General features: G+C 57.4%; 2 protein-coding genes across 2 annotated transcripts; one reads left to right on the top strand and one right to left on the bottom strand.

The window, feature by feature from the left end:
• Window positions 1-263: 263 nt before the first annotated feature.
• TMPRSS9 (transmembrane serine protease 9) lies at window positions 264-25774 on the top strand. Its single transcript, XM_087425795.1, has 18 exons — window positions 264-419; window positions 2916-3043; window positions 5965-6032; window positions 6148-6327; window positions 6839-6876; window positions 7813-7926; window positions 10219-10390; window positions 12936-13210; window positions 14554-14690; window positions 15432-15750; window positions 16805-16976; window positions 17533-17804; window positions 18372-18508; window positions 19584-19983; window positions 23204-23375; window positions 24210-24475; window positions 24614-24750; window positions 25278-25774. Exons 1-18 carry the CDS (start codon window positions 278-280, stop codon window positions 25437-25439), a joined length of 3291 nt encoding a protein of 1096 aa, XP_087281921.1. The 5' UTR covers window positions 264-277; the 3' UTR covers window positions 25440-25774.
• Window positions 25775-26166: 392 nt separating this feature from the next.
• On the bottom strand, window positions 26167-26902 carry TIMM13 (translocase of inner mitochondrial membrane 13). Its single transcript, XM_004441338.3, has 3 exons — window positions 26728-26902; window positions 26571-26639; window positions 26167-26335 (listed from the first exon to the last, which is right to left on the bottom strand). Exons 1-3 carry the CDS (start codon window positions 26845-26847, stop codon window positions 26237-26239), a joined length of 288 nt encoding a protein of 95 aa, XP_004441395.1. The 5' UTR covers window positions 26848-26902; the 3' UTR covers window positions 26167-26236.
• Window positions 26903-27372: the final 470 nt, after the last annotated feature.

The raw sequence follows: 27372 nt of genomic DNA, 5'->3' as shown, positions 1-27372 counted from the left end.
CACTAGGTTTGCCGTAATCTGTTACAGCAGCCCTAGGAAGCTTGTACCTTCTTTCTAGCAATGGACCCTGGTGACCCACCAGCCCAGCCAGCACTCGTGTTGAATCTATCTTTTATGACTGTTGTGAGTGGAGTCCGCTGGCGCCGGGCGCTGTTGATGGCTTCACGTCCACACAAGAAGACCCTTGCTTAGGGGAAGAGAAACACACTCTGCTCTGACCCAGTTTTCTCTCCCTTTTTTGCTGGCATCCAGGTCGCCATCCCCGTGTCTGGGAGCCATGGAGCGCACCATGGGTGACTTACAGCTCATGCCCGGGGCCACAAAGGAAGTCCCTGCTCCAGACACCGCATGCTGCCGAGTGGCCCTCTCTGCTATTGTGGCCACCAGCATCGTCATCGTCACCCTGGGAGTCCTTGTGGGTGAGTGGCCATGGGCTTGCATGGGTTCATACCCCAGGCGACTTGCACAAAGATGCTCAGCAGTGGCTCAGTGGTGTCTGCGTGATCCCAGAGCCAGAGGGCTGAGCGTGCAAGCGTAGGATGGAAGGCCGGCCTTCAGGCCCCTGAAGAGATGACACAAGCAGGCCAGGTGTGCGGTACAGCGTGCACTCAGTTCCCGTCTGGGCAGGTGGGCACCTGGGCGGGGGACTTAATACCTGTGTATTTCAGGTTTCCCACTGACGGGCTGAAATGGAGACAATTAGGGACAGAGAAATGAACTTTTTAAAAATCTTGAGAAAGTTGAAAAGTACCAAAAACTATAAAAAAATGAACAATCGTTTCTATTCCCATTGCCCGCAATCAACAGTGGCTCCCATTTCGTATTTGTTTCCAGCATATTTTCATGTTATTCAAGGTGAACCGTACAAAATTATGACCCGTCTATATGATGTGGGGCTGCAGTTATAAACACAAACAAACGAAGCTCTTTTCATGTTTGAATAGAACGATCGACAGATACCCACGAACTGTGAGGAGTCCCGTATCCTGCCCTCCATCGATTCTGTCCCAGACGGGAGCCCCCAGCCCCAGCGGCTATCTAGAGTTAAATCAACTAAAATTAAATAACACTTAAAACTCGATTCCTCAGTCCCTAATAGCCACATTTCCGTGGCTCGTGGCTACTGTAGTGGACCGCGCAGATCTAGAACATTCCATCTTTACGGGAAGTTCTGCGGGGCATCTCTGCTTATTCTGAGATGATGAGCTTCCTACGGTTTTGTTTGGGATGTGAAAGTCACCTTTCTTTTATGAAATCGTGACAGGAAATGGCAGCTTGCGGGGGAGCTCTCATGTGGAAAAGTAATAAGTTGGCAATAGTATGTGGAGCCCTAATTTATATATATCTCCACATTCCAGATGTGGAGCATCTGGAATAGCTTGCAGCCTGGCACGTCTGACGGAGGCCCCCTAGTGGCTGCGGGAGTGAAGTGCAGAAAAATGGGGCTCTGCGTGCAAGTGTGCAGGAGTGTGTTCTGTGTGCGCTGTGTGTATGTGAGTGGGTGCATGTGTGCGTGGGTGTGCGTCGTGCATGGGTGTATGTGGACGTGTGCATATGTGTGTTGCGTGTGCATATGTGTGATCATGTGTGTGCACATCTGTATGCGTGTGCACATGTATGAGTGTATGTGATTGTGAGTGTGCGTGTGTGGGCGTGTGTGTGCATGTCCTCACACCAGGGAGAGGCGGTGCAGGGTTTCACGCCTGCGTTCTAGAAGCACAGACACATTTTGGGCACAACAGATAACTATAACCCCCAGCAGGATCCCTGAAACTAAGGAAGGCTTTAAGAGGCACTTACATTTTTAAAAAATTTTCTTTAGCTGAAACAGAAACGTATCCCCTCCCAGACAACTGGAATTTCAGTTAGAGAGGTTAGCCTTCGGGAAGCCAGGGGAGGCCCGGGACCTGTCTGTGCTCTTCATCCAACTCCTGGGCGCCCACGATTATTTCACGGGAAACACACGAGGGCTCAGCTGGGGTCTGGAGTGTAGACAACTGGTCCACACAACGGGGTGCTCGGTTTCTTTCTTTTTCATTTCTTTTTTTTTTTTTTTTTTTTAAAGATTTTATTTATTTTATTTTTTCCCCCCAAAGCCCCAGTGGATAGTTGTGTGTCGCAGCTGCACATCCTTCTAGTTGCTGTATGTGGGACTCGGCCTCAGGATGAATGGAGAAGTGGTGCCTCGATGCGCACCCGGGATCCGAACCCGGGCCGCCAGCATCGCAGCGCGCGCACTTAACCACCAAGCCACAGGGCCGGCCCAGTCTTTTTCATTTCTTGAATGAGAAAATAAACCGTTTTTGGAATCGGCTTAGAATATTTATTCTATTGAATAAATGAATACCTAAGTATCTGTCCAATAATGAACATTCACTAGAATCGGGACCCAGCCCTCACCGGTTATGTGGCTGCTCTCATATTCTTTACTTTAAAGCCTTCGATGACTGTTATTCTTTGCCATTGTGAACTGACAGCTGGAAGCTCGTGTTGTCACGGAGGGTGGCGTCTGGGGGCGGTGGCCCGGGGCCCCGATGCCCGGGCTGTGTCCTGGCCTTTCGGGATGTGGTGCCCCGTCCCCAGGGGGGAGGCGGGGATTGTTGTTCCAAAGCGCAGGGAAGGTCTCCTGAGGCCATTCCAGCCGTTTCGGCTGACGGTGGCTCCAGGCCCGTCCAGTGAGACCAGGATGAGCAGGAGCCAGTCCCACCCTCAAGTAAATCCTGGGACATGTGGGGCCTTGTGCTCTGCCTGGGACCTTCAGGTGGGTGACTATGAGAGCTGAAAAGGGAGCACCATTAATAGTCACTCAGGAAGGCAGCCCACCCTGTCTGTCAGGGTGACCGGCCCTGGGTGGGGGGCCCTGAGCCCCGACCCTGGAGCTGGGCTCTCTCACGGGGCCCTGGTCTCGCCCGCAGCCTCCCTCTCTACACAGGGCGTCGAGGTGGAGCACACGGCCCAGCTGGGGGGCATCCGCTACGCACCCAGCCTGCAGAGGGACACCTCCGCCTTCTACCGCGCGCTCACGCCCGCCCTGGAGATGCTGGTGAGGGGCCTCGACCCACAGGAGCTCCCTGTGCCCGGGCCAGCAGAGCAGAGCAGGGGGCGGTCGGGGGGTGGGGGGCCTGGGACCAGGAGGACGAGGCTGCTGTGGCCGGGGCTGGTGCATTCTAGAACGCAGGGGCGAGTAGCATCCAGTGGAAACTGACTCCTGCGGGATTTGTGGGCCATGTTCATAGGCTGTAAACTGTATTCCAGTGGAGAAATCAGACCCCTCGTACACGGCTGGTGGGAACGTGAGATGGGGCAGCCACTGTGGGAAACAGTCCGGTGGGTCCTCAAATGGTTACACATAGAGTTTTCATCTGACCCAGCAATTCCACTCCTAGGTGTCCGCGCAAGAGAAATGCAAACACATGTCCACATAGAAACTTGTGCGTGAATGTCCACAGCAGCGTGATTCCCAACAGCCAAGAGGTGGACACGATCCGAGTGTCCATCAACAGACAAACGTGGTCCACCTACACACTGGAATATGACGCAGCCATGAAAAGGAGTGAGGCCCTGACACAGCCACACCATGGACGGACCCTGAACACACGACGCTCAGTGAGAGAACCAGACACAGAAGGACACAGTGTGTGATCCCATTGATGTGAAATGTCCAGAACAGGCACATCCACAGACAGAGAGTGGGTTCCTGGCTGTCAGGGGCTGGGGGATGACTACTAATGGATACAAGGCTTCTTTTTGGGGTGATGGAATGTTCTAGAATTAGAGGCGGCGGTTGCACAACTCTGTGAATACACTAAAGCCCATCTATCGCACACTTTTAAAAGGTGAGTTTTTATGGCAGGTGAATGATATCTCAATTTTTAAAAATTGTTTTAAATTTTATTCTAAGAGAAACGGATGGGTGACAAGATGAGAATTCGTGTTTTGCCAAGAGCACTCTGCCTGCAGCCCAGACAGTGAATAATAAGATATGAGAAAAGGAAGGAGACAGTTAGGTCACCGTCATCTAGACCAGGGGACAGCAAACTTCCCGTAAGGCCGGAGAGACACTATTTTCCACTTTTCAGGACCGGACAGTCTCCGTCTTGACTCCTCAGCTCTGCCATTGTAGCCAGAAAGCCGCCATATGAGACACGTGAATGAACAGTGTGGCTGTGTGCCAATAAGACTTTATTTACGGACACCGAAATCTGCATTTCATCTCATCTTCGTGTGCCATGAAATGTTATTTTTCTTTTGATTTTTCACATCCACTTAAAAACGTAAAAACCATTTTTAGTTGGTGACTGTACAGAAATGGGCAGTGTGATTTGAGTTCGGCCCACGGGCCGGAGTTTGCTGACTCAATCCTATACCCCAAGGCTGCACCGTCCAGTAGAAATACAACACAAGCCCCACGTGTAATTTAAAATTTTTTAGTAGCCACATTAACGGGAAAAAAGGTAAGATGAATTTTAATAATATATTTTATTTAAGCCAGAATATCCAAAATATTATCCTGTCAACATGTCGTCTGCATAAATAAAGCAGGAATCGACGAGATATTTCACATTCTTTTCTTTGTATGGAGTCTTCAAAATCCAATGTGTATGTTACACCCACATCTCAATCCGGACGCTAAATTTCCATCAGGAATATTCGATCCATATTTAGATTCCACGACATTTACATACTCAAGTGGCTCCAAACACACTTAAGAGTTTTCCGGTAACTGAATTGAGTATCCGCTTTGAAATTTAAGCATGAATTAATTAAAATTAAATAGAATGTAAAAATCACGTCCTCTGTGGCACCAGCCACGTTTCAAATGCTCAGTAGCCACGTGTGGCTGGCGGCTGCCATATGGGGTGGGGCGGGTGTAGAACGTTCTGGAAATTTGTGGAATGTTCTATGGGACAGTGAAGGTCTACACGGCAGGCAATGGGGGCGTGGACTCAGAGAAGCAGATTGGAATAAGGGAGTTTTAGGAGGAAGAATCGAAAAGCATGACGTCACGTGGTAAGGGAGCAGAGATGGTGACCATAAAATTTAGGACACTTCTGACAGTGAACGGGGACGCTGTTGGTAATTACACTGGGAGAGCAGATAAATGGGAACACGTGGTCACCCTTCTTATAGGTGACATGAGGTGCCAGGGGCGACCCGGGACCCCCAGCCTTGATGTTGCTGGGGGCAGCACGTGGAGCACCAACATCCCAGTTAGTACAGTCACAAAGTTATGCAACCACCACCTCTAGCTAATTCTAGAAGATTCCATCACCCCAAAAAGAAGCCCCATCCCCATTAGCAGTCACTCCCCCTCCCCCAGCCCCTGACAACCACGAACCCACTTCCTGTCTGTGGATCTGCCTGTTCTGGACATTTCACATCAATGGAATCACACACTGTGTCCTTCTGTGTCTGGTTCTCTCACTGAGCGTCGTGTGTTCAAGGCCCATCCACGGTGTGGCTGTGTCAGGGCTTCACACCTTTTTTTGTGTGTATGAGGAAGATCAGCCCTGTGCTAACATCTGCCAATCTTCCTCTTTTTTTGGCTGAGGAAGACTGGCCCTGGGCTAACATCCGTGCCCATCTTCCTCCACTTTATATCCGGGATCCGAACCTGCAAACCCCGGGCCGCCACAGTGGAGCTTGCGCACTTAACCACCTGCACCACTGGGCTGGTCCCTAGGGCTTCACTCCTTTTTATGGCTGAGTAATATTCCAGTGTGTGGATGGACCATGTTTTATCCATCCATCCATTGATGGAGCGATATTTTCACACGAATAATTTGGAAATGCCCTCTCCCTGTCATTGATACAGCTCTGTGACCCGCTGCACGAATTGAGTCTAAGAGGAGATGCTTTTCCGTAGAACACGAGTTCTCCAGCTCCCCGCACACACAACAGGGCTCCACGGGGACGGGAGCCCGTGCTGCGGTCTCAACATTTGCTGCTGTGTTTCCGTTGCAGTTTGTGAGCAGCTTTCAGAAGACAGAGCTGGAGGCCAGCTGTGTGGGCTGCACGGTGCTAAGTTACCGGTGAGTCGGGGCCTCCTTGGGGTGCATGAACCTTGGTGGAGACGTGAGAGATTCTGGAAGATTCCAGCAGGGAGGAGCCCTCCCTCTCCAAGGGCCTCCTCTCTCCTACCTGCAGGGATGGGAACTCGAGCATCCTCGTGCATTTCCGGCTTCACTTTCTGCTGCAAGCCCTCGGGACGCTGAGCCTGGGCCTGGAGGAGGAGCTGTTGCAACGGGGACTCAGCTCGAGGCTGTGGGGACACGGCCTCCCCGTGGCCGACTACGGCACCATTGTGTCCGCCCAGCTCGTAGGCAAGTAGCTTATGGAGACTGAAACATGGAGGAGGTTGGAGGGATGCGTTGTGGGAGGGAAGCAGCTGAAAGTTCCATTAAACTTTAGGTTTTCAATAATTGCCCCCTCCTGTGAAAAGAACACGCGCACATTGCTTTCCACTCAGTGATAAAACCAGGCGTCGGCAACTGTAAATGCCCAGAGTGTAAATATTTTCCTCTTTGCAGCCCATAGGGTCTCTGTCCTGACCGCTCAACTCTGGTAGCACGAAAGTACCAGAGACAATACAGAAATGAATGGGCATGGCCGTGTATCGATAAAACTTTATTTACAAAAACAAGTGGAGGGCCAGATTAGGCCCATGGCCATAGTTTGCTGGCTTCTCATATATAAATAAGAGTACTTGATCTAAGTCAGAATTTAAGAGGCGCCCGAGGTGGCCAGCGCAGCTCTCTGCTTTGCAACACAATGTTCTCTAAGAACTTCGCCGCTGGGTGACCGAGCTCATATCTCTTCTCCATTCCACCACAGGAAGCCAGAAGGGGCCGATGACAGAAAGAGACTTAAAATCAGGTATGTTTTTCTCTCTCCGGTGAGCAGCTTGCTCTCTGCCAGATTTTCTCGAGAAGTTTCCTAAGATTTCTTTCAGGTACACAGAGCAATCCCTAGAAAGCAGTAAATGCTAGTTTTGTGCACCAGCCTCCTGCGGGAGAGATGGATTCGTAGTCCTGTGCGGGCAAAGAATCTAAAGATGAGACGCCGAATTATATACACATGGCCAAGCATGATTAAGAGAAAACATTATTGGGTTTTTTTTTTAAGTGGTGAAAACCTGTTGTTAAAAGACAACAAACAAACAAAACAAAAAAACAAACAGTTTGGGAAAAAGGAAAATGTGCCATCTGGAATCTCATTGCTGTTAATATTTTCCAGACAGCTCACAACACATTTATAGATAAATTTATTTAGCTTTACATCAATGGCTCTCAACTAGGGGGGATCCTTCCCCCCAGGGGACACTGCGCCATGTCTGGGGACATCTGTGGGTGTCACACTGGGGGTGTTCCTGGCATCAAGTGGGTGGGGCCAGGGATGCTGCTCAACCCCCCACAGCCTCCAGGACGGCCCCCCACAGAGAGTGACCTGGCCCCAAATGTGAACTTAAAATAGTTAAGATGGTGAATTTTATGTTATATGTATTTTTCCACAATTAAAAAAATTTAATTTCACCCATTTCTTACTTTTTTTGAACACGGCTACTAGAACATTTGGAAGTCCACACATGGTGTACATAGACTTCTGTCGCACAGCCCTGGCCTCAGCGCTGACTGACATTCTCGTGTTGTGTCTCTGTATTAATTCTGAGAAAATTATTTCAGAAATATTCAGAGGCAAGAAAGCAGAGACGAGATGTTTTCCAGGCTCTGGAGGTTCCGAGTGGAGAGCGGAGTCCCCCTCCAGCCAGGAGAGACGGAGCGAAGTCAGGAGCTCGTTCTTCTCTGTCCTCAGGTCGCTGTCCAGGGAACACCTTTTCCTGCGGGAACAGCCAGTGTGTCACCAAAGTGAACCCCGAATGCGACGACAGAGTGGACTGCTCCGACGGATCTGACGAGGCCCACTGTGGTCAGTCTGCCTCCCTGGCCTGGTCTCCGGGCCACGTCCCCTTTCCAGGGTCAGCTGCATACATGGGCCTGGCATTCTCTAGAAATGGGCAGAGGAAAGGGAGGGGGCAGCCATGATATGGCAAGAAACATGAGCAGCAAACACAGAAAGGGAGACCGCATGGTGTGTGGAGTGGATAGCCCTTGATTGAGTAGGGAAAAGAAAGGCTGAATAGGTAGATCCTGGCCAAACCATGGGAAGCCTTGCGTGCCAGCCTCTGGAGCTCTGTCCCATGTCTGGCGGGGAGCCGCCTAAGGGATCTGAGCAAGGGAATTTCACAATTAAAATGCTGTAAGAGGAGTCAGCGTTTTCCTAGCAATGCTAGCCAATGCAATAAGGTAAGAACAGTGGTTTGAGTCTCGGGAAGGAAGAGGGAAAATGATCATGATTTGCAGTGGATAGGATTGTCTCTCTAAATGAAACGATAAATTGACTAACCAGCTACTAGAAAAATAAGACGGTTCGACAATGAGGGGAAGATAAGATAAATAACGACACATAAAAAAGCTACTGTTTTGCTTTATACACGTAGTAATAGGTTAGAAGATATAATGGAAAAAATCCCACTCATGACCGATAGGAATAAGGAACAAAATAAACATGTGTCAGGCGTATAAGAATAATCATCTATAATTACAAAACTTTCCTGAAGGACATAAAAGGAGACTAAATAAACAGAGAGACACAGCATACCATGAAAGGATGTACATATAAGAATTTTGAAGCTTGGGGAATACAAGGTGAAGGAGACATTCATAGCGTCTGGTACTGGGATGTGGAGGCTGATTGAAATTGGCAGCTGTGGTGGGGGTTCCCCAGACCCCCTCAGGTTCAGTGATTTTCTAGAAGACTCACAGAACTCAGTAAAGCTGTTATGCACATGGTTATAGATTCAGTGCAGTGAAAGGATCAGCAAAGGAAGAGACCCACTGGGCAGAATGCAGGAGAGAGCAGGCTTGAGCCCCCAGCTGTCCTCTCCCAGTGGAGTCGTGTGGACAGTACTTACAAGCTTTGGTGTCCAGGGTCTGCATTGGGGTTGGTCACGTAGTGTGCGGCCCCGGCATAGTCGACTTTAGTGTATGAGTGCCCTGGGGCCGCTATAACAGAAGACCTCAAAATGGGTGGCTTCAACAACAGAAATTTATCCTCTCCCAGTTCTGGAGGCTAGAGGTCTGAGATCAAGGTGTCGGCAGGGCTGGTTCCTTCTGAGGCCGTGAGGGAGCATCTGTCCCACGCTCTCCCCCAGCCTCTGGTGGTGCTAGCATCTTTAGCATCCCTTGGCTTGTAGGCGCATCACCCCATCTCTGCCTTCATGTTCACAGGGCTTTCTCCCTGTGTGTGTGCCTACGTCCAAATTTCCCCTTTTTATAAGGACACCAGTCACTGGATTTAGGACCACTCTCATGACCTCATCTTAGTTTGATCATCTGCCAAGACCCTATTTCCAAATAAGCTCACATTCCCAGGTCCTAGGGGTTAGAACATCTTTTGGGGGGGCACAATTCAACCCATAACCTTAGTCTCCAGCCTCTCCAGAAGTCAAGCTGATACCACATGGCCCATGCCCCCCCCCCATCAACGCCACTGTAGCATAAACTCTCAGGCATGACCCAAGTCCCCAGGTAAACAAAGACGATCTTATCAGGCAGGACATTCCGAGAGCTTAGAGGCTCCCTCCCGGGAGCTGGTCAAGGGCCAGACTTTCTTTGAAACGTGCAGGGTTTGGTCAACTCAGACCTCTGTGTTAACCCTTTACTGCCTGGCAACTGTCGCTGAAGTCGAGACCTCAGAAGGAGGGGCCGGTGTGGGGAGGAAGAGGAGGAGAATGTCCACCAGGCAGCTAGAAACCCGAGGATGCAAGGACCCGACCCTTTGGTTTATGAGTCAGCATGGCCCCAAATCAAGTCAGAAGTGTTAGCAACGTCCCCACCTGGTCCCCACCCCTTGGCCGTTAACCATATGGCAAATGTAATATGGCAAAGTGATGGTCCACATACGCTCGAGGCAGGGAAAGGGTCCTGGAGGGAGACAGGTGCCTGCGACCTTGGGTGTTTGACCTCTGTCGGGCAGCTGGAGATGCTGAAGAGGGAGGGACAGGAGATCCCGAAGGAGTCAGCAAAGCCAGGTGTGGGACCCTGTGTGTGTCTTTGAACGTGGGGGCCCTGGGGGGTGACAGACTGGGAGCAGACGTGCTGGGAGTGCGGCCGAGGTCCAGCCTTTCTGGGGGCCTGGTTGGCCACCTCTGTCTTGCAGACTGCGGTTTGCAGCCCGGCTGGAGGACAGCGGGCAGGATCGTGGGCGGCGTGGAAGCGTCCCCAGGGGAGTTCCCGTGGCAAGTCAGCCTCCGAGAAAACGGCGAGCACTTCTGCGGGGCCACTGTCGTCGGGGCCAGGTGGCTGGTGTCGGCCGCCCACTGCTTCAACGAGTGAGCCCCACCCCATCCCCACGTCCCACCTCCTCTTCCACTCTGGGACGCCACCTTTCCTGGTGTCCCCAGGCCCCTTGGAATTCTTTCTTTCTTCCTGTCTTTTCATTCTCTTTTTCTTTGTTGAATCTGAATACATTAATTTTTTTTTAATTTTGGTAAAATATACATAACATAAATTTACCATTTTAACCATTACAATTCAGTGGCATTAAGCACATTCACATGGTTGTGCGACCATCCCCACCATCCATCTCCAGAACTTTCCATCTTCCCAAACTGAGACTCTGTCCCTGTGAAACACTGACTCCCATCCCTCCCCCAGCCCCTGGCCCCACCATCCACTTTCTGTCTCTGTGGATGTGACTCCTCTAGGGGCCTCCTGTGAGGGGATCACACAGTGTCTGTCCTTCTGTGTCTGGCTCATGTCACTGAGTGTCATGTCTTCAGGGTCCATCCACGTTGGAGCAGGTGTCAGAATCTCCTTCCTTTTCATGGCTGAGTAATATTCCAGTGTGTAGATGGACCACATCGTGTTTATCCATCATCCGTCCAGGGACACTCGGGGTGTTTCCCCCTTTTTGGCTACTGTGAATAATGCTGCTGTGAACATGAGTGTGCAAATATCTGTTTGAGTCCCTGTTTTCAGTTCTATGGGGTATATACCTAGGAGTGGAATTGCTGGATCATTCGGTAATTCTATGTTTAATTTTTTTGAGGAATCCCCATCCTGTTTCCCACGGTGGCTGCACCATCTTACATTCCCACCAGCAAAGCACAAGGGTCCCAATTTCTCCACATCCTCACCAACACCTGTGATTACTTGTCTTTTTGACTATAGCCATCCCAGGGGGTGTGAGGTGGTGTCTCCCCGAGGTTTTGATGGGCGTGTCCCTGACGATTCGTGATGTTGAGAATCTTTTCCTGGGCTTCTTGGCCATTCATATATCTTCTTTGGAGAAATGTCTGTTCAGGTCCTTTGCCCATTTTTAATTGGGCTGTTTTTTGTTGTTGTTGAGGATGGTCAGAATCTTTTTAACAACCAGAGTGGCCAATCAGAATGGAGCTGGCCAAAAGGCAGGAGAAGGTTCTAGAAGCTTCTGGCAGTGCCAGACATTGCTATCTAGTTGTTGCCATCTGAGGACTCCTGGGGAAGAGGGCAGGGCCACAGGAAGCCTGGGCTCTCCAGGGAGACCACAGCCTACGAATTACCCCGTGGGTCAATTTTTTATTTTGTGCTGAGGAAGACTGGCCCTGGGCTAACATCCGTGCCCATCTTCCTCTACTTTATATGGGACGCCGCCACAGCATGGCTCAACAAGCAGTGCATTGGTACGCACCTGGGATCCGAACCTGTGAACCCCGGGCCGCCGAAGAGGAGTGCACGCACTTAACCGCCGCACCACCGGGCTGGCCCCTGCGTTTTTACATATATTTTTTTGCCAAACCATTTGAAATTAAGTGGAAAACATCACGACATCACCTCTTAATCTCCTATACACACTCGTCCCAGAAAGAACACTCACGTACCCATAATACCATTATCGCACCCAAGGAAATTTTTAAAAATTGTGCAACGTCCTCTGGTATTCAATCCATGTTCATTTTTCCCCAGTTGTCCCACGAGTGTCTCTTAGGGCTGTTTTTGCTTTTTCTTTTTCTTTCTTCCTTATTCTGGTAAAATAGACATAAAATTTACCATTTTAACCATTTTTAAGGCAGTAACAGTTTTGACCTTGAGCTGAGAAGGGGAATTCGGGAAAGGCCTTCGAGAGAGGGGGCGTGCTGAGGGCAGAGGGGACTGAGCCGCGGGGCTGGGGTGTTTGCAGGGCTGGGGTGAGAAACGGCACCCACCGCCCGGGAACTGCCGAGGGCCGTGTGGCCAGAGACGTGGAGGCCCTGGGCTCTGCTGGGAAGCGTGTTGTCCCATTAACTGGGTGCGGGATCCGAGAGGCACGTCCACCGCAGGCCCAGGTTTAGGGTGAGGAGAGCGAGGCATCCACCACGGGCAAAGATGTAAGGGGCCGCCCGCAACACCCCATCCTCGAGACAAGGCATATTTTCATGCCACGTTGTAAAAAATCCAAATGAATGCAAAATAAAATCCACGATGAACAGATATCCGATCTTAGAGGGAAGACTGGATGGGACAGGACCGGGCTCCGGGGAAGGGGAGGGAGGTGAGTTGAGCCACTGCCCGTGGGATCCCGGGTTTATGTAAAATGCCGCTATAGTGTTCATCGTGGATTTTTTTGCATCCACTGAGATGTTTTACAGCTCGGCACGAACATACGATTTCTCACAATGATGGCGCTTTTTGGCGCCCACTTGACACCCTAGTCCCAGCCCTGTCGGATCCTGTCTGTCTTTAAAATGTTGACAATCCGTGCACCGTGGATTTTTATTGTTTTGCATTCATTTTGACTGTTGACAATGCTGCATGACAACAGTTCAGTCTGGATGACTTAAGTTTTGGGGGGCGCCCCCTTAACATTTTGCGCCCCCACCCCGTGGGCCTCTGAGCTGTGGTTTGCTTGCCCCGCAGATTCCAAGACCCCACCGAATGGGTGGCCTACGCGGGCATGACCCGCCTCAGCGGCTCGGAGGCCAGCACGGTGCGGGCCCGCGTGGCCCGGATTCTCAGGCACCCCCTCTACAACCCCGACACGGCCGACTTCGACGTGGCGGTGCTCCAGCTGGGCCGCCCCCTGCCCTTCAGCAGGCACGTGCAGCCTGTGTGCCTCCCGGCCACCACGCACGTCTTCCCGCCCAGGAAGAAGTGCCTGATCTCGGGCTGGGGCTACCTCAAGGAGGACTTCCGTAAGCGCCCACCTTCCCGCAGCCCGCCTGGAAATCCAGCACGACTCGGGCCCGCCTCATTATTCGCGGATTCCGCCCTCTGCGAATCCGCCTACTCGCGAAAATGTATCTGCAACCGCACACGGAGGCTCGTGGGAATTTTAATTTGCAGCCGTGCGCAGAGGGGCACACGTTTCCAGCTGAGGTGGAACAAGGAGACGCTCGGCCTTCTTGTTCCTGCTCAGACTCTAAAGCAGTGTCCTCTCGGTGGTACATTTTCTGCCACGGTTTTTGCATTTTTGTGCTTTTGTGGGTCATGTTGCTGTGTGAAATGTCCCACTCGCGGAGTCCTGAAGCGCTAGCTAGGGTTCTTAAGTGAAAGAAGGCTGGGATGTGTCTTAGGAAAAAACACCTGTTAGATGAGCCTGGTTCAGGCATGAGTTACAGGCTGTGAGGTCAGCGTGGGTGAATCAACGATATGTATTAAATAAGGCGTCTTCAAACAGAGACACACAGAACACAGGGCTGTGTGTTGATCCGTTGGCGAAAATGTTGTGACGGGAGGCCCCCAGCACCCCACCCCTGCATTCCCCCAGGAGCAGTGATTCGGTGTTTGCTAATTCAGTGTTTGTGGCGACTTTACAGAACTGCCTCAAATAATGAGAATCGACTGTAACTTGATGCTTTTCATCTGTGGCGTCCGCTACGGGAGCCGCCAGGCCCGGTGCGGCTGAGAAACTGAGTTTTACATTTTATTTCATTTTAATGAATTTAAATCTGCACCTAAAAGGCCACGTGGGGCCGGTGGCTGCTGTACCTGACGGTGCGATTGTAGGGGAGGCGGATACTAAACAAGATAAGTGATAGTCATGAATGCAAGGGAGAAAAATAAGGCAGAGAAGGGGAGAGAGTCGGGGAGGGCTGAAAGTTTAAATAGGGAAGGCAGAAGAGGCCTGCTTGAGGAAGGAGATGAAGGAGGAAGGCAGGTGGATTCTGCAGGGATGAGCGTTCTAGCAGCTGGAACAGCGTGTGCAAAGGCCCTGGGGTAGGTGGTCCTGACTTGGGCTTTTAGATTCCAGCAGAGAGGGACAGAAGCAGGTAAGGGGGGACCCAGGGCAGAGAAGGTTTGGAGCGGGTGATGAGGAGCCCAGTCGCAGGGTGTTAACTTTGACACCTCTTAGCTCTCCAGCCGAGAGGGTGATCAGTGGTCACTTTGCTAATTTCTGAGCTGGGTGTGGCAGCAGCTCTGGCTGCGGCTGGGGAAACTAAGGCTTAGAGAGGAGACGTCCTTCAGCCTCCCGGCTTGAGGTGGCTGCCTGGGGCCCTGAAACGCTCCCCCACCCGTCTCTCCCCGCCCCGGGCAGTGGTGAAGCCCGAGACGCTGCAGAAGGCCGCTGTGGAGCTGCTGGACCAGGCCCTGTGCGCCAGCCTCTACGGCCACTCGCTCACCGAGCGGATGCTGTGCGCCGGCTACCTGGACGGGAAGGTGGATTCCTGCCAGGTGAGCCCGGAGCCCCCAGACCACGCCCCGCCCGCCAAGGCCGCCCGGGAAAGGCCCCGGGTTTCCACCCCGTGGTCCCTTCTCCCAGGAGGGGAAGTCCTCGAAGTTTCTGGTTCACCACGGAGACTTCTCCTGCTCGCTGTTTAGCGAGGCTACGAATTTCCTTCTTTTAGTTTCTGTCTTTGCTCTGAGGCCAGGGGGGTGGGGAGAGACTGCTGCATGAGCTCAGGTTGCCATATCAAAACCAGAACCTGGAGAAAATGTGAGGAAATAGTAATAGCGAGCTTGTGTTTAAGAATGTAACAGTCAAGGTGAGTTGGATGTGAGAAGCAGGCAAAGGACAGAAGACAGGACGAGCGGGGGCAGATCAGGCCCCTAGGGGGGATGCTACAGCTGCCGGTGAGATGTCTGGGGCTCCGGCAGGGTAGTCATCCTGTCAGCCTAAGCAAGTGGTGACATTATCGAAGGTCTACTGGGATAAGGAGGGGAGGGGATGCTGTTTATTTGGGTTGGCTTTTAAACTGCCAGTGGTAGAACTAAAAGTAGCCTTAGAGATCCCATCGTCCAACTGTCCTATTTGATTTTTACAGAAGAGGAAACTGAGGTTCTGAGATGGGGATCATCAGCCCGCATTGACTCTGTGAGCTCATGGGGAGGGAGGTCCCCGTCCGGGGCTCCTTCTCTGGGATTTGGACTGGCTGTTGCCGGGACCCCTCATGAGGGTGTGCCTTTGTCTCCTAGGGCGACTCCGGAGGCCCCCTGGTCTGCAAAGAGCCCTCCGGAAGGTTCTTCCTGGCTGGCATCGTGAGCTGGGGGATCGGGTGTGCAGAAGCCCGGCGGCCGGGGGTCTACGCCCGCGTGACCAGGCTGCGCGACTGGATCCTGGAGGCCATCGCCACGGGGAGCAGGCCTCCGGCCCCCACGGTGGCTCCTGCCCCCACCACCTCCAGCACTGCCTGGTCCACCAGCCCCGAGAGCCAGGGGGTCGACACCCCCACCCAGCCCACACTGGCCCCCAGCACTGCGCCTCCAGACTCCGTCACCATCTCTAAGCCACAAGGTATTCTGGGGAGACAGGCAGGAGGAGGTGTCTGCTCCCTGCAGGGTTGGATCGCTTGGCACTGGCTTTCTGTGGGGAAGAGATGGGTGATCGATTAGTGATGTCTGTCACGAGCACAGGCGGAGACACACCGGCCAGCCTTCACATTTGCTGTGTGGTTAAGTGAAGCAGCCCCGGGGGTAAACACAGAATATCCTGAGGGGTCCACAAGAGGCTAGAGACCCTGCCTGTGGGACCCCCGTCCTGGGCTCCATCCCACAGTGTGGGAGAGAGACCTTCCCAACACGCCGTCCACATAAGCACACGTTACATTTTAATATCTGAGAACCGTCGTTTCTCTTTTTTTCAAACATTTCCTAGACACGTTGGCATACTTCTCTTCCCGTATGAAGGGTAAAATCAGCTTATCTGGTTTTTTACTTTTATTGTTAATTGTGATGACAAACACATAACATAAAATCGACCATCTTAAACATTTTCGAGGGCCCAGCTCAGTCGCATTAAGAACAGTTGCCTTCTTGGCCCCGGGAAGCCGCCTTAATTTAGGACCTGGGTGCAGAGCTCCCGATGAGGGCTTTCTGGACACGACAGTCTCCATCCGTCTTACTCTGTGGCTTCCGAGGGCCCGGCTCCCGTCCCAGCCCGGATCTGATATTGATCCCCCTCTGTGGTCCCGCAGACCTGAAATGCTCTGAGCCAGTCGAAACCGTGCTTCATTTCAACCACCCCCAAGTCCCATAATAACGCGACTCGTGCTCTGTTTGGGGAGCTGCCCTGTGGTTCTCCGGGTGTGCGGCCCCCTCGTCGCAGAGCCCGTGAACGTGACCTCGTGGGCTATGGGTCCGTGTCTCGTGGGCCAGGGAACTCGAGGTTTATCTTCTGCTTTATGACCTTTATCCCCCAGTGGAGCCACGTACTTGCTGTGAGACCTCAGGACGCCTTTAAGCCTCAGTTTCTTCATCTGTATAATGGGGATGATCGGGCCCTGGAACCGGGGTGCCTCCACTCTGAGCAGCCTGAGATGCCCAGACCCTCCCCTTTGGTCCCCTCACAGAGTGCGGGGCCAGGCCGGCGATGGAGAAGCCCAACCGGATCGTGGGTGGCTTCGGGGCGACCTCTGGGGAGGTGCCCTGGCAGGTCAGCCTGAAGGAGGGTTCCCGGCACTTCTGCGGAGCCACCGTGGTGGGGGACCGCTGGCTGCTGTCGGCCGCCCACTGCTTCAACCAGTAAGACCCGCCTGCCCCGGGGGCTGTGCGGCTCCCACCTCATCGCCAGGCCCCCGTCCCATCCCCGTGCCCTCAGAACCTGCTCACGGCCCAGCCTGTGCCCGTCTGTGCATGGGGTGGCCACGCAGAGGCGGCCTGTCCCCCGGGGCTCACAGGCTGGGGGTCTGATGTCCAGTTGCAAAGGAGGGGGGAGCAGGAAGAAGCCAGGGCTCTGGGGAGCCATCTTGTGGGCCCAGGCCAGGGCTGTGGCTTTTGGGAGGAGAATCCGTTGAGCTGGTCTTTGGGGGACAGTTGGGGCCACCCAGGGAGGGGAGAGGGCTCCTTGCTCCAGAGCCAGAAGGCCTGGACCTTTGATGGTCATAAAGACTTCAGGGCCCCTCCTGCTGCTGGGCCAACCCCCTCTTGTTACAGACGAAGGGAATGCGGCCCAAAGGGGCTCCCCCAGCCCGGGACTGCTTTTGGGGTGCAGCCGTGTGGCCCCTCCCTCCCTGGGCCCTGCAGCTCTGCCCGGCTTCCGGGGGCAGCAGGGGGGGTCTAAGTGGCCTCTTGTCGGCAGGACAAAGGTGGAGCAGGTGTGGGCCCACCTGGGCACCGCGTCCCTTGTGGGCGTGGGCGGGACCCCCGTGAAGATGGGGCTCAAGAGGGCAGTGCTGCACCCCCAGTACGACCCCGGCCTCCTGGACTTTGACGTGGCCGTCCTGGAGCTGGCGGGGCCCCTCGTCTTCAACCAGTACGTCCAGCCCGTCTGCCTGCCCCTGGCCATCCAGAAGTTTCCCGTGGGCCGCAAGTGCATGATCTCCGGATGGGGCAACACGCAGGAGGGAAACGGTGAGCCCCCACCGCCTGCGAGCCGTGCGCCTCTCCCCGCTTCCAGGGGTCGCAAACTCAGGCCCCCAGGGCCCAGCGCACCTGCTTTTTATAAATAAAGTTTTATCGGCACACAACCATGCACACTCCTTTACAGACGGCCCGTGGCGGCTTTCCTGCTACGAGAGCAGAGCTGAGTAGTCTCGACAGAGACTGGCCATCAAGTCGAAAATATTTACACTGTGGCCCTTTATAGACGAAGTTTGGAGACCCTGGTGCTATACCCTTCAGAGCCCCCGAGACTTAATGCTTCCTTGAAACCTCAGAGTGGCCTCCCTGCAGGCACCCCAGGTGCTAGGGAATCGCGGGGCACAGTGGTGAGATTCTAGGGCCCCGAGTCGGGACTCTGGGGTCCCCCACCTTCTCGCCATGTGCCTTTATGCTGATCCCCACAAGGCCGTGAGCCTCGTGTCTTGTCTGTAGCACGGGGACGGTACCTCCCTCTGGGGGTTCTCGTCCGAGCTCAACTGGACACTGGACAGTGATGGCTCTGTAAGTGGCCTCGGGGGGGTCTCCTTTCCCTGGCAGCCACCAAGCCTGACACCCTGCAGCGGGCGTCTGTGGGCATCATGGACCAGAAGGCGTGCAGCGCGCTCTACAACTTTTCCCTCACGGACAGGATGATCTGCGCGGGCTTCCTGGAGGGCAAGGTCGACTCCTGCCAGGTGAGCATCCACAGGGGGACTGGGCAGTGTTTATGAAGTGCCCGCAGCCCTCCGCCCACAAGTCTGCTGGCACGGGTCTCGATTTCTGAAGCGCTCAACACGTACGCAAAGAGGGAAGGAAAGGATTTCAGTGCAGCGGAGTTTCAGCGGGAAAAGCCTGGGATGAGGGGCGGGGGTGTGTCGGTCTCTGTGCCCCCAGAGCTTGGCAGTGGAAAACCACCGTTGAGGGTGATCAGAGAGGTCGCGGTTGGGAATGCAGATGGGCTCAGCGGGGCTGGCTCGTCTATGCCACACAGCATCCGAGGCCTCGGCTGGGACGGTCAAAGGCTGGGGGTGACTCAGTGGCTGGCGGCCGGAATGATCTGGAGGCATCTCTCGTCACCCGTCTGCTGCCGGTTATGCGCTAGGATCCTGGCTGCACCCTCCACGTGGCCTCTCCCCGTGGTCTCCGCCCGGGCTCGCTGGGCTTCCTCACAACATGGCGGCCGGCTTCCAAGAGCAAGCAGCCCCAAGAAGGCCAGGCCGGAGCACGTGGCACTTTGACGACTTTTACGAAGCCGCCTGGCATTGCTGCCCCTGACTCTGTGGGTGAAGGAGGTCATGGAGGTTCGAGGGACAGACCCGTCCACCCAACAGGAGGGTCCTGGTGCTCAGAAAGCATGTAGGATGGGAGAGGTCGTCCCAGCCAGTCTTTGGGAAATACGATCTGCTACGTGGCCTAAGCTTTATGGTAACATTCTAAATTTTAAAAGAAATGTAACATATTACTGTTGCAATTCTTTGTACAGAAAAAAGACTGGCGGCTGAAGAGCAGTGGTGAATTCTAGGCGGTGGGAATATCCTTGAGGGTTATTTTTCTCTTTAGGCTTTTCTGTGCATCTCCAAAACAAAAGCAAGAACCATCAAGGCTCAGAGAAGTGACTTGCTCAAGGTCACTCAAAGTCACACGGCTAGACACGGGTCTGAAGCCAGGTCTCCAAGCCCCCGGACCCACTGTGGGGGTGCGGGAGAACCTGGCAGCACCCTCTGCAGAGGGAGTGCCGGGATGCTCACAGCCAGCCCTCTTCTCTTCTAGGGTGACTCTGGGGGTCCCCTGGCCTGCGAGGAGGCCCCCGGCGTGTTCTATCTGGCGGGGATCGTGAGCTGGGGCATCGGCTGTGCTCAGGCCAAGAAGCCCGGCGTGTACTCACGCATCACCCGGCTGAAGGGCTGGATCCTGGACACCATGTCCTCCCGGCCCGTCCCCACGCCTCCCCCCGCCACCACGAGGACGCCCGCCACCACCAGTCAGGCCCCCAGGACGACGGCCGGCCTCACAGCCCCGGGCGGCACGGCCAGCGGACCAACCCGCCCGGCCACCAGCAGGGCGACCAGCCAGCCTGCCATCCGGACCACCACCACCATGACCACCACCGCCAGGGGACAGACGCCACCTCCAAACGCCCCAGGGACCACCGTGGGCTCCCAGCTTCCAGGTACCAGGAGGGATGGAGCGACACTGGGTGGCAGGGGTCCTGTATCAGTCTGCCAGGCCACCGTCACCATGTCCCACAGCCTGGGGGCTTAAACAACAGACACTGGTTCTCTCCCAGTGCTGGGGGCTGGAGGTCCCAGGTGTGGGCAGGGCTGGTGCCCTCTGAGGCCTCTCTCCTTGGCGTGTAGACGGCCGTCTCCTCCCTGTGTCCCCACGTGGTCATCCCTCTGTGCCTATTCTTAAAGGACCCCAGTTATATTGGATCAGAGCCCACCCACATGACCTCATATCACCTTAATCCCCTCTTTAAAGACCCCGTCTCCAAATACAGTCACTTCTTGAGGTCCTGGGAGTTAGGGTTCCAACTTATGAATTTTGGGGGGACGCAAGTCAGCCCACAAGAGGTCCTGAGAGCCAGGGACACGGGCGCTGCCGGGGCAGACTCACGCTGTCTGGGGGCAAATGCCTTAGCCTGCAACCCCTGCCACTCCCACTTTAAAAAGGGCACTCTGCAGGGGCCCGGGGTGCAGCGGGAAGGCCCCGGCGGGGGGGTGTCCATTACGGGGTCACTCCATCCGCTCAGCCAGGTCAGAAGGCCCTCCTCTCATGGTGCCGAGCTCGGGGGCAGAGGGGAACCAGAGGCTTGAGACACACACAGAGTGATGGCAGGTAGTCAGGAGCAACAGGAAGACGAATACAGCAGGACAAGGCTGGGGCTCGGGGCCGCTGACCCCAGGCCCCCACCTGGGCCTGGGGGGTGTCCATATGTCTGGCCCAGCACACACAGCGCGGCCGTAATGGCCGAGAGCGACAGCGATGGAGAAGGTGCCTCTGATGTCTTTCCACTGGCGTGTAAAACGCTGAGTTCATTTTTATCATATACTCATCAGAACTCAGTGAAACCGCCAGATTGTAGATCAAAAATAAGGCCCCATCTCATGCAGGTAATTGCATACGGCGCACGCCTAGAAATAAGTTAGACGCTGTCGGCAATGTCCGGAGAGATACAGAGAAGACACTCTGGCTTCTGCGTCTCGTGGGGGGTGCCAGGCAGACCCTGTCTTAGGGAGCCCACCCACTCCCCATCCCCCCAGCCCCTGGGCTTGGCCTCGAGGGACCAAATGAAGCCCGAGCAGAACTCAGCGGAGAGGAAGATGAACGCAGGGTGGGTGGGGTCGGGGACCGGCAGCTGGGAAGCAGCAGGGTGGCGCTGGCCCCCACCCCCCAGCTTGCTCTGGGCCATGAGCCCCCGCCCCCGGCTCCGCTTCTCTGTGCACGCGCCTCCCTGAGCCCCCCACCGGCAGACACAAGCCTGATGCTCTCACATCACATTCCTGAGGACGATGTCTGGTCTGGCTTCATTCAGGTGGGGAGGCAGGGGACAGGGACAAGCATGTCCTGGAGACCCCCAAGGGGTCAAGTGCTCAGCACAGGGAGCTGCTGGTCTAGCAGGCGGCACCCACCGTCCTTCTTACTGTGGAGTTTCCCAGAATCCCCGTCTCCCAACATCCCTCCCGCGATTCCCCCAGGGGACTCTGACCCGGGACTTCTCTGTGCCTTTCCTCCTTCCTCAGGCTCCCCAGGTCCCCAGTGTCCTTCCGTCCAGGGCTGGGCAGGGGTGTGTGTCAGTGAACCCCACTACGGAGAAGGTGGGGGAATGGCTCATAATCCCACTGCCCCATCACAACCTCCGCGTGTCCCGAGGGCTGGTTTTTCCTTTCCCTGCACGTTTTTTGGTGTCCTGGCCCAGTCGGCCTGCGTCGCCCGGACGCAGACCCACACCCACCAAATCAGGTTTAGGGGCTTTCTGCAGCGGGGCAGCCCGCACACCGGAGGAACCAGACAAAGGAAGGGGCAGGTGTTTTGGGACCAGGGGCAGAGTGGGGTGGAGGGGACGCTGAAATGAAACAGTTGTGATCGGCTCAGAGCAAAGCAGACGGCGTGCCACGGCTCTGGCCACGGGTCTGGATGGCGAGGGGGACTCGGGTCCTGTGTCCTGGGAACCAGAGAGTTAAGGCAGAGGTGGCACGCCGAGTCCGGAACCCCCTCATCGGAAGCTCTGCACCTGGCTGGAAATCGAGGCCGGGGTTCTGGGACTTACACCCTCCAGGCCGGAGGGGGACCTCGCGTCCACACGGCTCTGCCCCCCACAGCACGGTTTCTGCCAGTCTGTGGCCATGATGACAGAGGCGTCCAGCTGGGATGCTCCGGGGAGGGGGTGTTTCGGTACTCTGCGCCTGGCCTCCCAGCCTGATGATTTCTGCTTTTCCGATAGCTGCAGCCTGCGTGTTATTCACTTGGGGGCCAGGAGGTGGAGGAAGGCCCCAGAAACGGCAGCATTTTTCTGGTGGGGGTAGCGTCTCCAGGAGAGGGGCTGCGGGCTCCCCCAGATCCTCCAGGCCGCCTGGTCCTGGGCGAGGTCCATGTGGTGTCAGGAGTGTCAAGGCGGGGGGCTGGTAGGGAGCAGGGAAAGTGGTCTCTTGTCCCCGTTCTCTCCTTCCGGGTGGGGACACGGCCCTTCTGTTCCCTTCTCTGTGTTTGCCGAGACTGGGACAGGAGGGACCTTCTCAGACCTGCAGGGCAGGGAAGGGGGTGGCTCCCGAGGAGGAGCAGGCCTGTGGGAATCATCCCCCCGGGAACTCCAGTGCCCCCTGGGGTGGTAACGCTGGTCCCTGCTGCACCCCTTGAAACTACCGGTTTGTGTTTTCTACAGTTGTGTTCTGAGCATGCACCTTGTGCTGGGGGGCGGGCATCGCAGCCGGGAGGGAGTACCGGGGAAGGATACCGGGTCACACAGGACCCAGGTAAAGAGCAGCAGGGAAGGCATCCCAGCAGACAGGCTGGCACAGGAACTGGTGAGCCCAGGGTGTGCAAAGGCCCTGGGGCAGTAGGGAACTCGGCTCCCAGGGGACTGAAAGCTACCTGGGGGCGGTGGTGGTGGTGGTAGGGGACACTGGCCTGACCCTAGCGCTGAGGTTATACAAAACAAACTTACATGCATTTCAAATATTATTTGAGAAAAGCCCAGAGGAGGCTCGTCCGTAGGACCAAGTGCCAATGTTTCTTCGTGCGGAGTTTTCGCGAGGCGGGTCCCCCACCCTCTCCTGGCACCTCCTCCCGGGCGCGCCCACGCGGGGCTGCGCAGAGGGGCGGCGCCCGGCGGGCTTCGCGGAGGAGGCACCGTCCGCCGGTCCGCCGACCTTCGCCCGGCTCCCCCGCAGACTGCGGCCTGGCGCCGGCGGCGGCGCTGACCAGGATCGTGGGCGGCAGCGCCGCGGGCCGCGGGGAGTGGCCGTGGCAGGTGAGCCTGTGGCTACGGCGCCGGGAGCACCGCTGCGGGGCCGTGCTGGTGGCCGAGAGGTGGCTGCTGTCGGCGGCGCACTGCTTCGACGTGTGAGTCCGGCCCGCCCCAAACGCCCGGGCCCGGTCTGTGCTTCCCGGACCGACTTGTGGCCCCAAAAACTCAGTGTCGCGCCTCTGCCCCGAATGCCCTCCCCCGCCACCGGCACCCACTGCCGCAGACCGTCCCCTCCTCCGTGCAGCCCTCCCATGCCCACCCCCCGCCCGGAGCCCGACCATGGCTCTGGGAGTGCCGAATCCAGCCCCGCGGCCCTCACCAAACCCGGGGGGCAGCAGCCTCTCCCAGCCGCGGGCCAGGCCTGCGGGCGACATCGGGTCTCCGGGGAACTGCGGGACACTTCCATCCCCGCCCCCCCCAAACTCGGACTTAGCGCCAGCCCCCAGAGGCCACCCAGTGGGGAGTCCCCTTCCTGGCAGGGCGCTCAGTAGGTGGACCAGGCGAGGGGCGCTGTCCTCCGTGGAGACACCAGCTCAGGGTGCACACTCCGCGCCCCGCGGTGGCGGGCTCGGAAAGGGTGGGCAAGCGGAGGGCCGGGGGGGGGGACTCTGGCCACCAGAGCCCTAATATGAGACAGAAATGAAGACAGCTTGTGGTGTCACCTCGCTGCCTGGTAGCCCGGCGGGGCGCATCCAGGGCGTGGGCTCCCCTCGCCCTCCCCGCTGTCCTTGGAGAGAGGGACGCCTCTTAGCCCCATTTCGCGATGAGCAACGCGCGGCCGAGAGCGGTCAAGGGCCCTGCCCAAGGTCCCCAACCGGCCGCTGGGGGCACAAGCGAGGCCGTGGACATAGCGGGGGCCGGGGGAGCCCCAGGCGGGCCGGGCCGGGGCGCGGGGACCCGGGCCGACGCCTGTCCCGCGCGCCCCGCAGCTACGGGGACCCCAAGCAGTGGGCGGCCTTCCTCGGCACGCCGTTCCTGAGCGGCGCCGACGGGCAGCTGGAGCGCGTGGCGCGCATCTACAAGCACCCCTTCTACAACCTCTACACGCTCGACTACGACGTGGCGCTGCTCGAGCTGGCGGGGCCCGTGCGCCGCAGCCGCCTGGTGCGCCCCATCTGCCTGCCCGAGCCCGCGCCGCGGCCCCCCGACGGCGCGCGCTGCGTCATCACGGGCTGGGGCTCGGTGCGCGAGGGAGGTAGGCGCGGTCGGGCCGGGAGCCCCGCGGGTTAGGAGTCTGGGGGCGTCGGGAAGGCCCCACCCGGGCCCCGCGGAGCGGTGGGGCCCCCACGGTGCAGGACGGGCGCGCGGCCCCACCGGCCCGTCTCGCCCGCAGGCTCGATGGCGCGGCAGCTGCAGAAGGCGGCCGTGCGCCTCCTCAGCGAGCAGACGTGTCGCCGCTTCTACCCCGTGCAGATCAGCAGCCGCATGCTGTGCGCCGGCTTCCCGCAGGGCGGCGTGGACAGCTGCTCGGTGAGCGCACTCTGCAACTGAAATGGGGGCTCCGCGGACCCCAGGTCCCACCCACCGGGGAGAGCGAGGCTCTCATCGCTCCAAAGCCCACCAGCCAGGCCCCACCCTCCGGGGCAAACTTCTCAAGCTCATCAAGCCGGGCACCTTTTCGGCCGTGGAGTTTTCGCTCCGTTTATTTGGCATCCATCAAGAGCCCATTTCCACTCCCCGCATCCTCCCCGGAGCCCTGGAGAGGTGGGGCGGGAGCAGGCTGGGCAGGGGCTGCAGTGTGAGATCTTTCCACCCCCGGACCACAGCGGTGGGTGTTCACGAACGTCAGCCCGCCAGATGGATGGGCCATCCTAGCACTGAACCCATTTCCCAGATAACAGTGAGGCTCACCAGGAAAGTGACACTGGGAGCCCAGGTGCCCCTCCTGTGGTGGCCGGTGACCCAGGGGTGTGATGGGGCCAGCCCTCCCTTGGCCCGAGGGCTGCTGTCTGGGCGGTCCTGGCCTGCTCTGAGTACCTTTCTTTTCTCCTCCTCAGGGTGACGCTGGGGGACCCCTGGCCTGCAGGGAGCCCTCCGGCCGGTGGGTGCTAACTGGGGTCACCAGCTGGGGTTATGGCTGCGGGCGGCCCCACTTCCCAGGTGTCTACACCCGGGTGGCTGCCGTGAGAGGCTGGATCGGGCAGAACATCCAGGAGTGACCACCACGTGGCTGCCCAGGCCTGGGACGAGGGATGTAAAGGCAGCAGGAGCCAGCTGGCCGCTTGGCCTGAGGAGGGGAGGCCAGGTGGTCACAGGGGTGGGGGAGCAGCGTGTAACACGACGCAGTGTTACTGCATATTTTGTTCCAATAAACACAGCCCTTGTCCCCAACCTGCTGGCTCCACAGCTCCATGTCGCAGCAAGGACCATGTGCCTGCCCATCGCCCCGGGGCCCAGAAGTGGGACGAAGGGTGGCAGGGGGAGGGCCACTCCCCTGGCCTTTGGGGCTGGGCGAGATCAGCCTCATCTTCGAGGCCCCTTGGGTGTCAACACATTCCCCGCCACCCAGGAGCACCCAGGAGAAAAGATAGGGGTGGGGGACCCAGGTGCGCGAGGCACCGTCTTCCAAGAGACCCCTGCAGGGAAGACGCACAGGGTGCTCTCCGCCCCCCTCGGCAATTTATTTGTCAGCCCCGGGAGGTCACAGCTCAGGTGGGGTCTGATCACGCCCTCCCGGGTCCCAACGCGGATTCTGTGCGCGGGCACGAGGTTGACCTGGGCACACTAGGAGCGGTGCCAGCACTTTGGGAAGTCCCAAGGCCCCCCGGAGACCCGGGCTGCGCGCGCTGGCAGGTGGGGGTGGGCGGCGGAGGGGGCAGCTTCCCCAGCGTCCCAGCACGGGTCTCGTCCTCGGAAACCTCATAAACCACGGGCAGGCAGTCCGCACACGCTAGCCCCGCCCAGCAAAGGGCATTTATGAAAACAGACGGGGAGGGGGCGCCTGTGGGCGGCCCGGTCACATGTTGGCTCGCTCCCGCTGCAGCCGCGAATTGTAGGCGCGGGACACGGTGTTCCAGGCGTCCATGTAGCGGTCCATGCACATGGCGATGCACTTCTGCAGGCGGGAAGGAGCGCGGCTCAGCTCGGGCCCGGGGCAGCGGATTGCGCACGCGCAGAGCCTTCCCTCCGCACCGCCCCTCGAGTCCGCGCACGCGCAGAAGCCGCCCTGCTAGTCCGCGCACGCGCAGAGGCCACGCCGCTACTCCGCGCACGCGCAGAGGCCACCCCGCCGGGTCCAGGGTCCAAGGTACTGGCCCACGGCCCCCGCCCGCCTGCCCCATGGATCTCACCTGCTCCGAATTGTCCAGGGAGCCCCCCGGCTTCCCGATGCACTTCCGGAAGCACTTGTCAGTCATCCTCTGTGGGGACACGCGAGCCCTCAGCCGCGACGCCGCCCCACCGGACCCACGCCGCCCCCGGCCCCCGCCCCCGGCCTTGGCCCCGGACCTGCAGCAGCTCCTGCGCGTTGGCCACGGCGATCTGCACCTTCACCTGCTCCATGATGAGCCCCGGGTCCAGCTTGCCGCCGCCGGAGCCCGCGAAGTCCGAGCCGAAGCTGCCCTCCATGGCTCCGCAAAGTCAACCGGACCCCGGCCGCGTGCGCCGACCCGTACCCGCGCCGGAAGTCGGCCGCCCGGGGGCACCACGGGAAATGGAGTCCAGCCGTGCCAGGACGGGGGGGGGGGGTGACGGGGGGGACGGCCGGGACTACAGTTCCCACAAGGCCGCGCGGGCGGGAGCCGGCCGTTACCGGCGGAAGCCTGTTTCCCGAGGGGCGAAGAGGCTGAGCGGGGACTGGGAGCGTTCAGGTTCCGCCCCCGGCCCTCCCTGCCGCGCATGCGCAAGGGGCAGAGGGCGCGTCTACACTGCGCGTTCTGCCCGGGGCGGAGCCGGGAAGAGTCACGGCGTGTCATGCGGCCAAAAGCACAACGCGGCGTCCGAGGCGCCGGTAGAAAACGAACGCAGAAAACACGGGTGGCGGGTACCGTCAGGGAGTTAAGGAGTGGGGTCTGTCTACACTCGCCACTGAGATTTTTTTCTCTAGTGGGTAGGTCTTAGACACCCGCCTCATTAGGGGCTCCAGCAGCCCCG

Source organism: Ceratotherium simum, chromosome 39, assembly GCF_057802395.1.
Source record: "Ceratotherium simum simum isolate JZ-2026a chromosome 39, ASM5780239v1, whole genome shotgun sequence".
In the NCBI taxonomy this organism is placed as follows: Eukaryota; Metazoa; Chordata; class Mammalia; order Perissodactyla; family Rhinocerotidae; genus Ceratotherium; species Ceratotherium simum.
The sequence above is the reverse complement of the archived record's forward strand: the minus strand, read 5'-3'. Positions and strand labels throughout refer to the sequence as shown.

Excerpts from the sequence above, each read along its gene's own strand:
- TMPRSS9 (XM_087425795.1), top strand. The coding sequence starts at position 278 with ATGGAGCGCACCATGGGTGACTTACAGCTCATGCCCGGGGCCACAAAG. Across the intron at positions 420-2,915 it reads CACCCTGGGAGTCCTTGTGG|CCTCCCTCTCTACACAGGGC; the intron begins GTGAGTGGCCAT and ends TCTCGCCCGCAG. Across the intron at positions 14,691-15,431 it reads GGAAGGTGGATTCCTGCCAG|GGCGACTCCGGAGGCCCCCT; the intron begins GTGAGCCCGGAG and ends TTTGTCTCCTAG.
- TIMM13 (XM_004441338.3), bottom strand. The coding sequence starts at position 26,847 with ATGGAGGGCAGCTTCGGCTCGGACTTCGCGGGCTCCGGCGGCGGCAAG. Across the intron at positions 26,640-26,727 it reads ACGCGCAGGAGCTGCTGCAG|AGGATGACTGACAAGTGCTT; the intron begins GTCCGGGGCCAA and ends GTGTCCCCACAG. Across the intron at positions 26,336-26,570 it reads CCCTGGACAATTCGGAGCAG|AAGTGCATCGCCATGTGCAT; the intron begins GTGAGATCCATG and ends TCCCGCCTGCAG.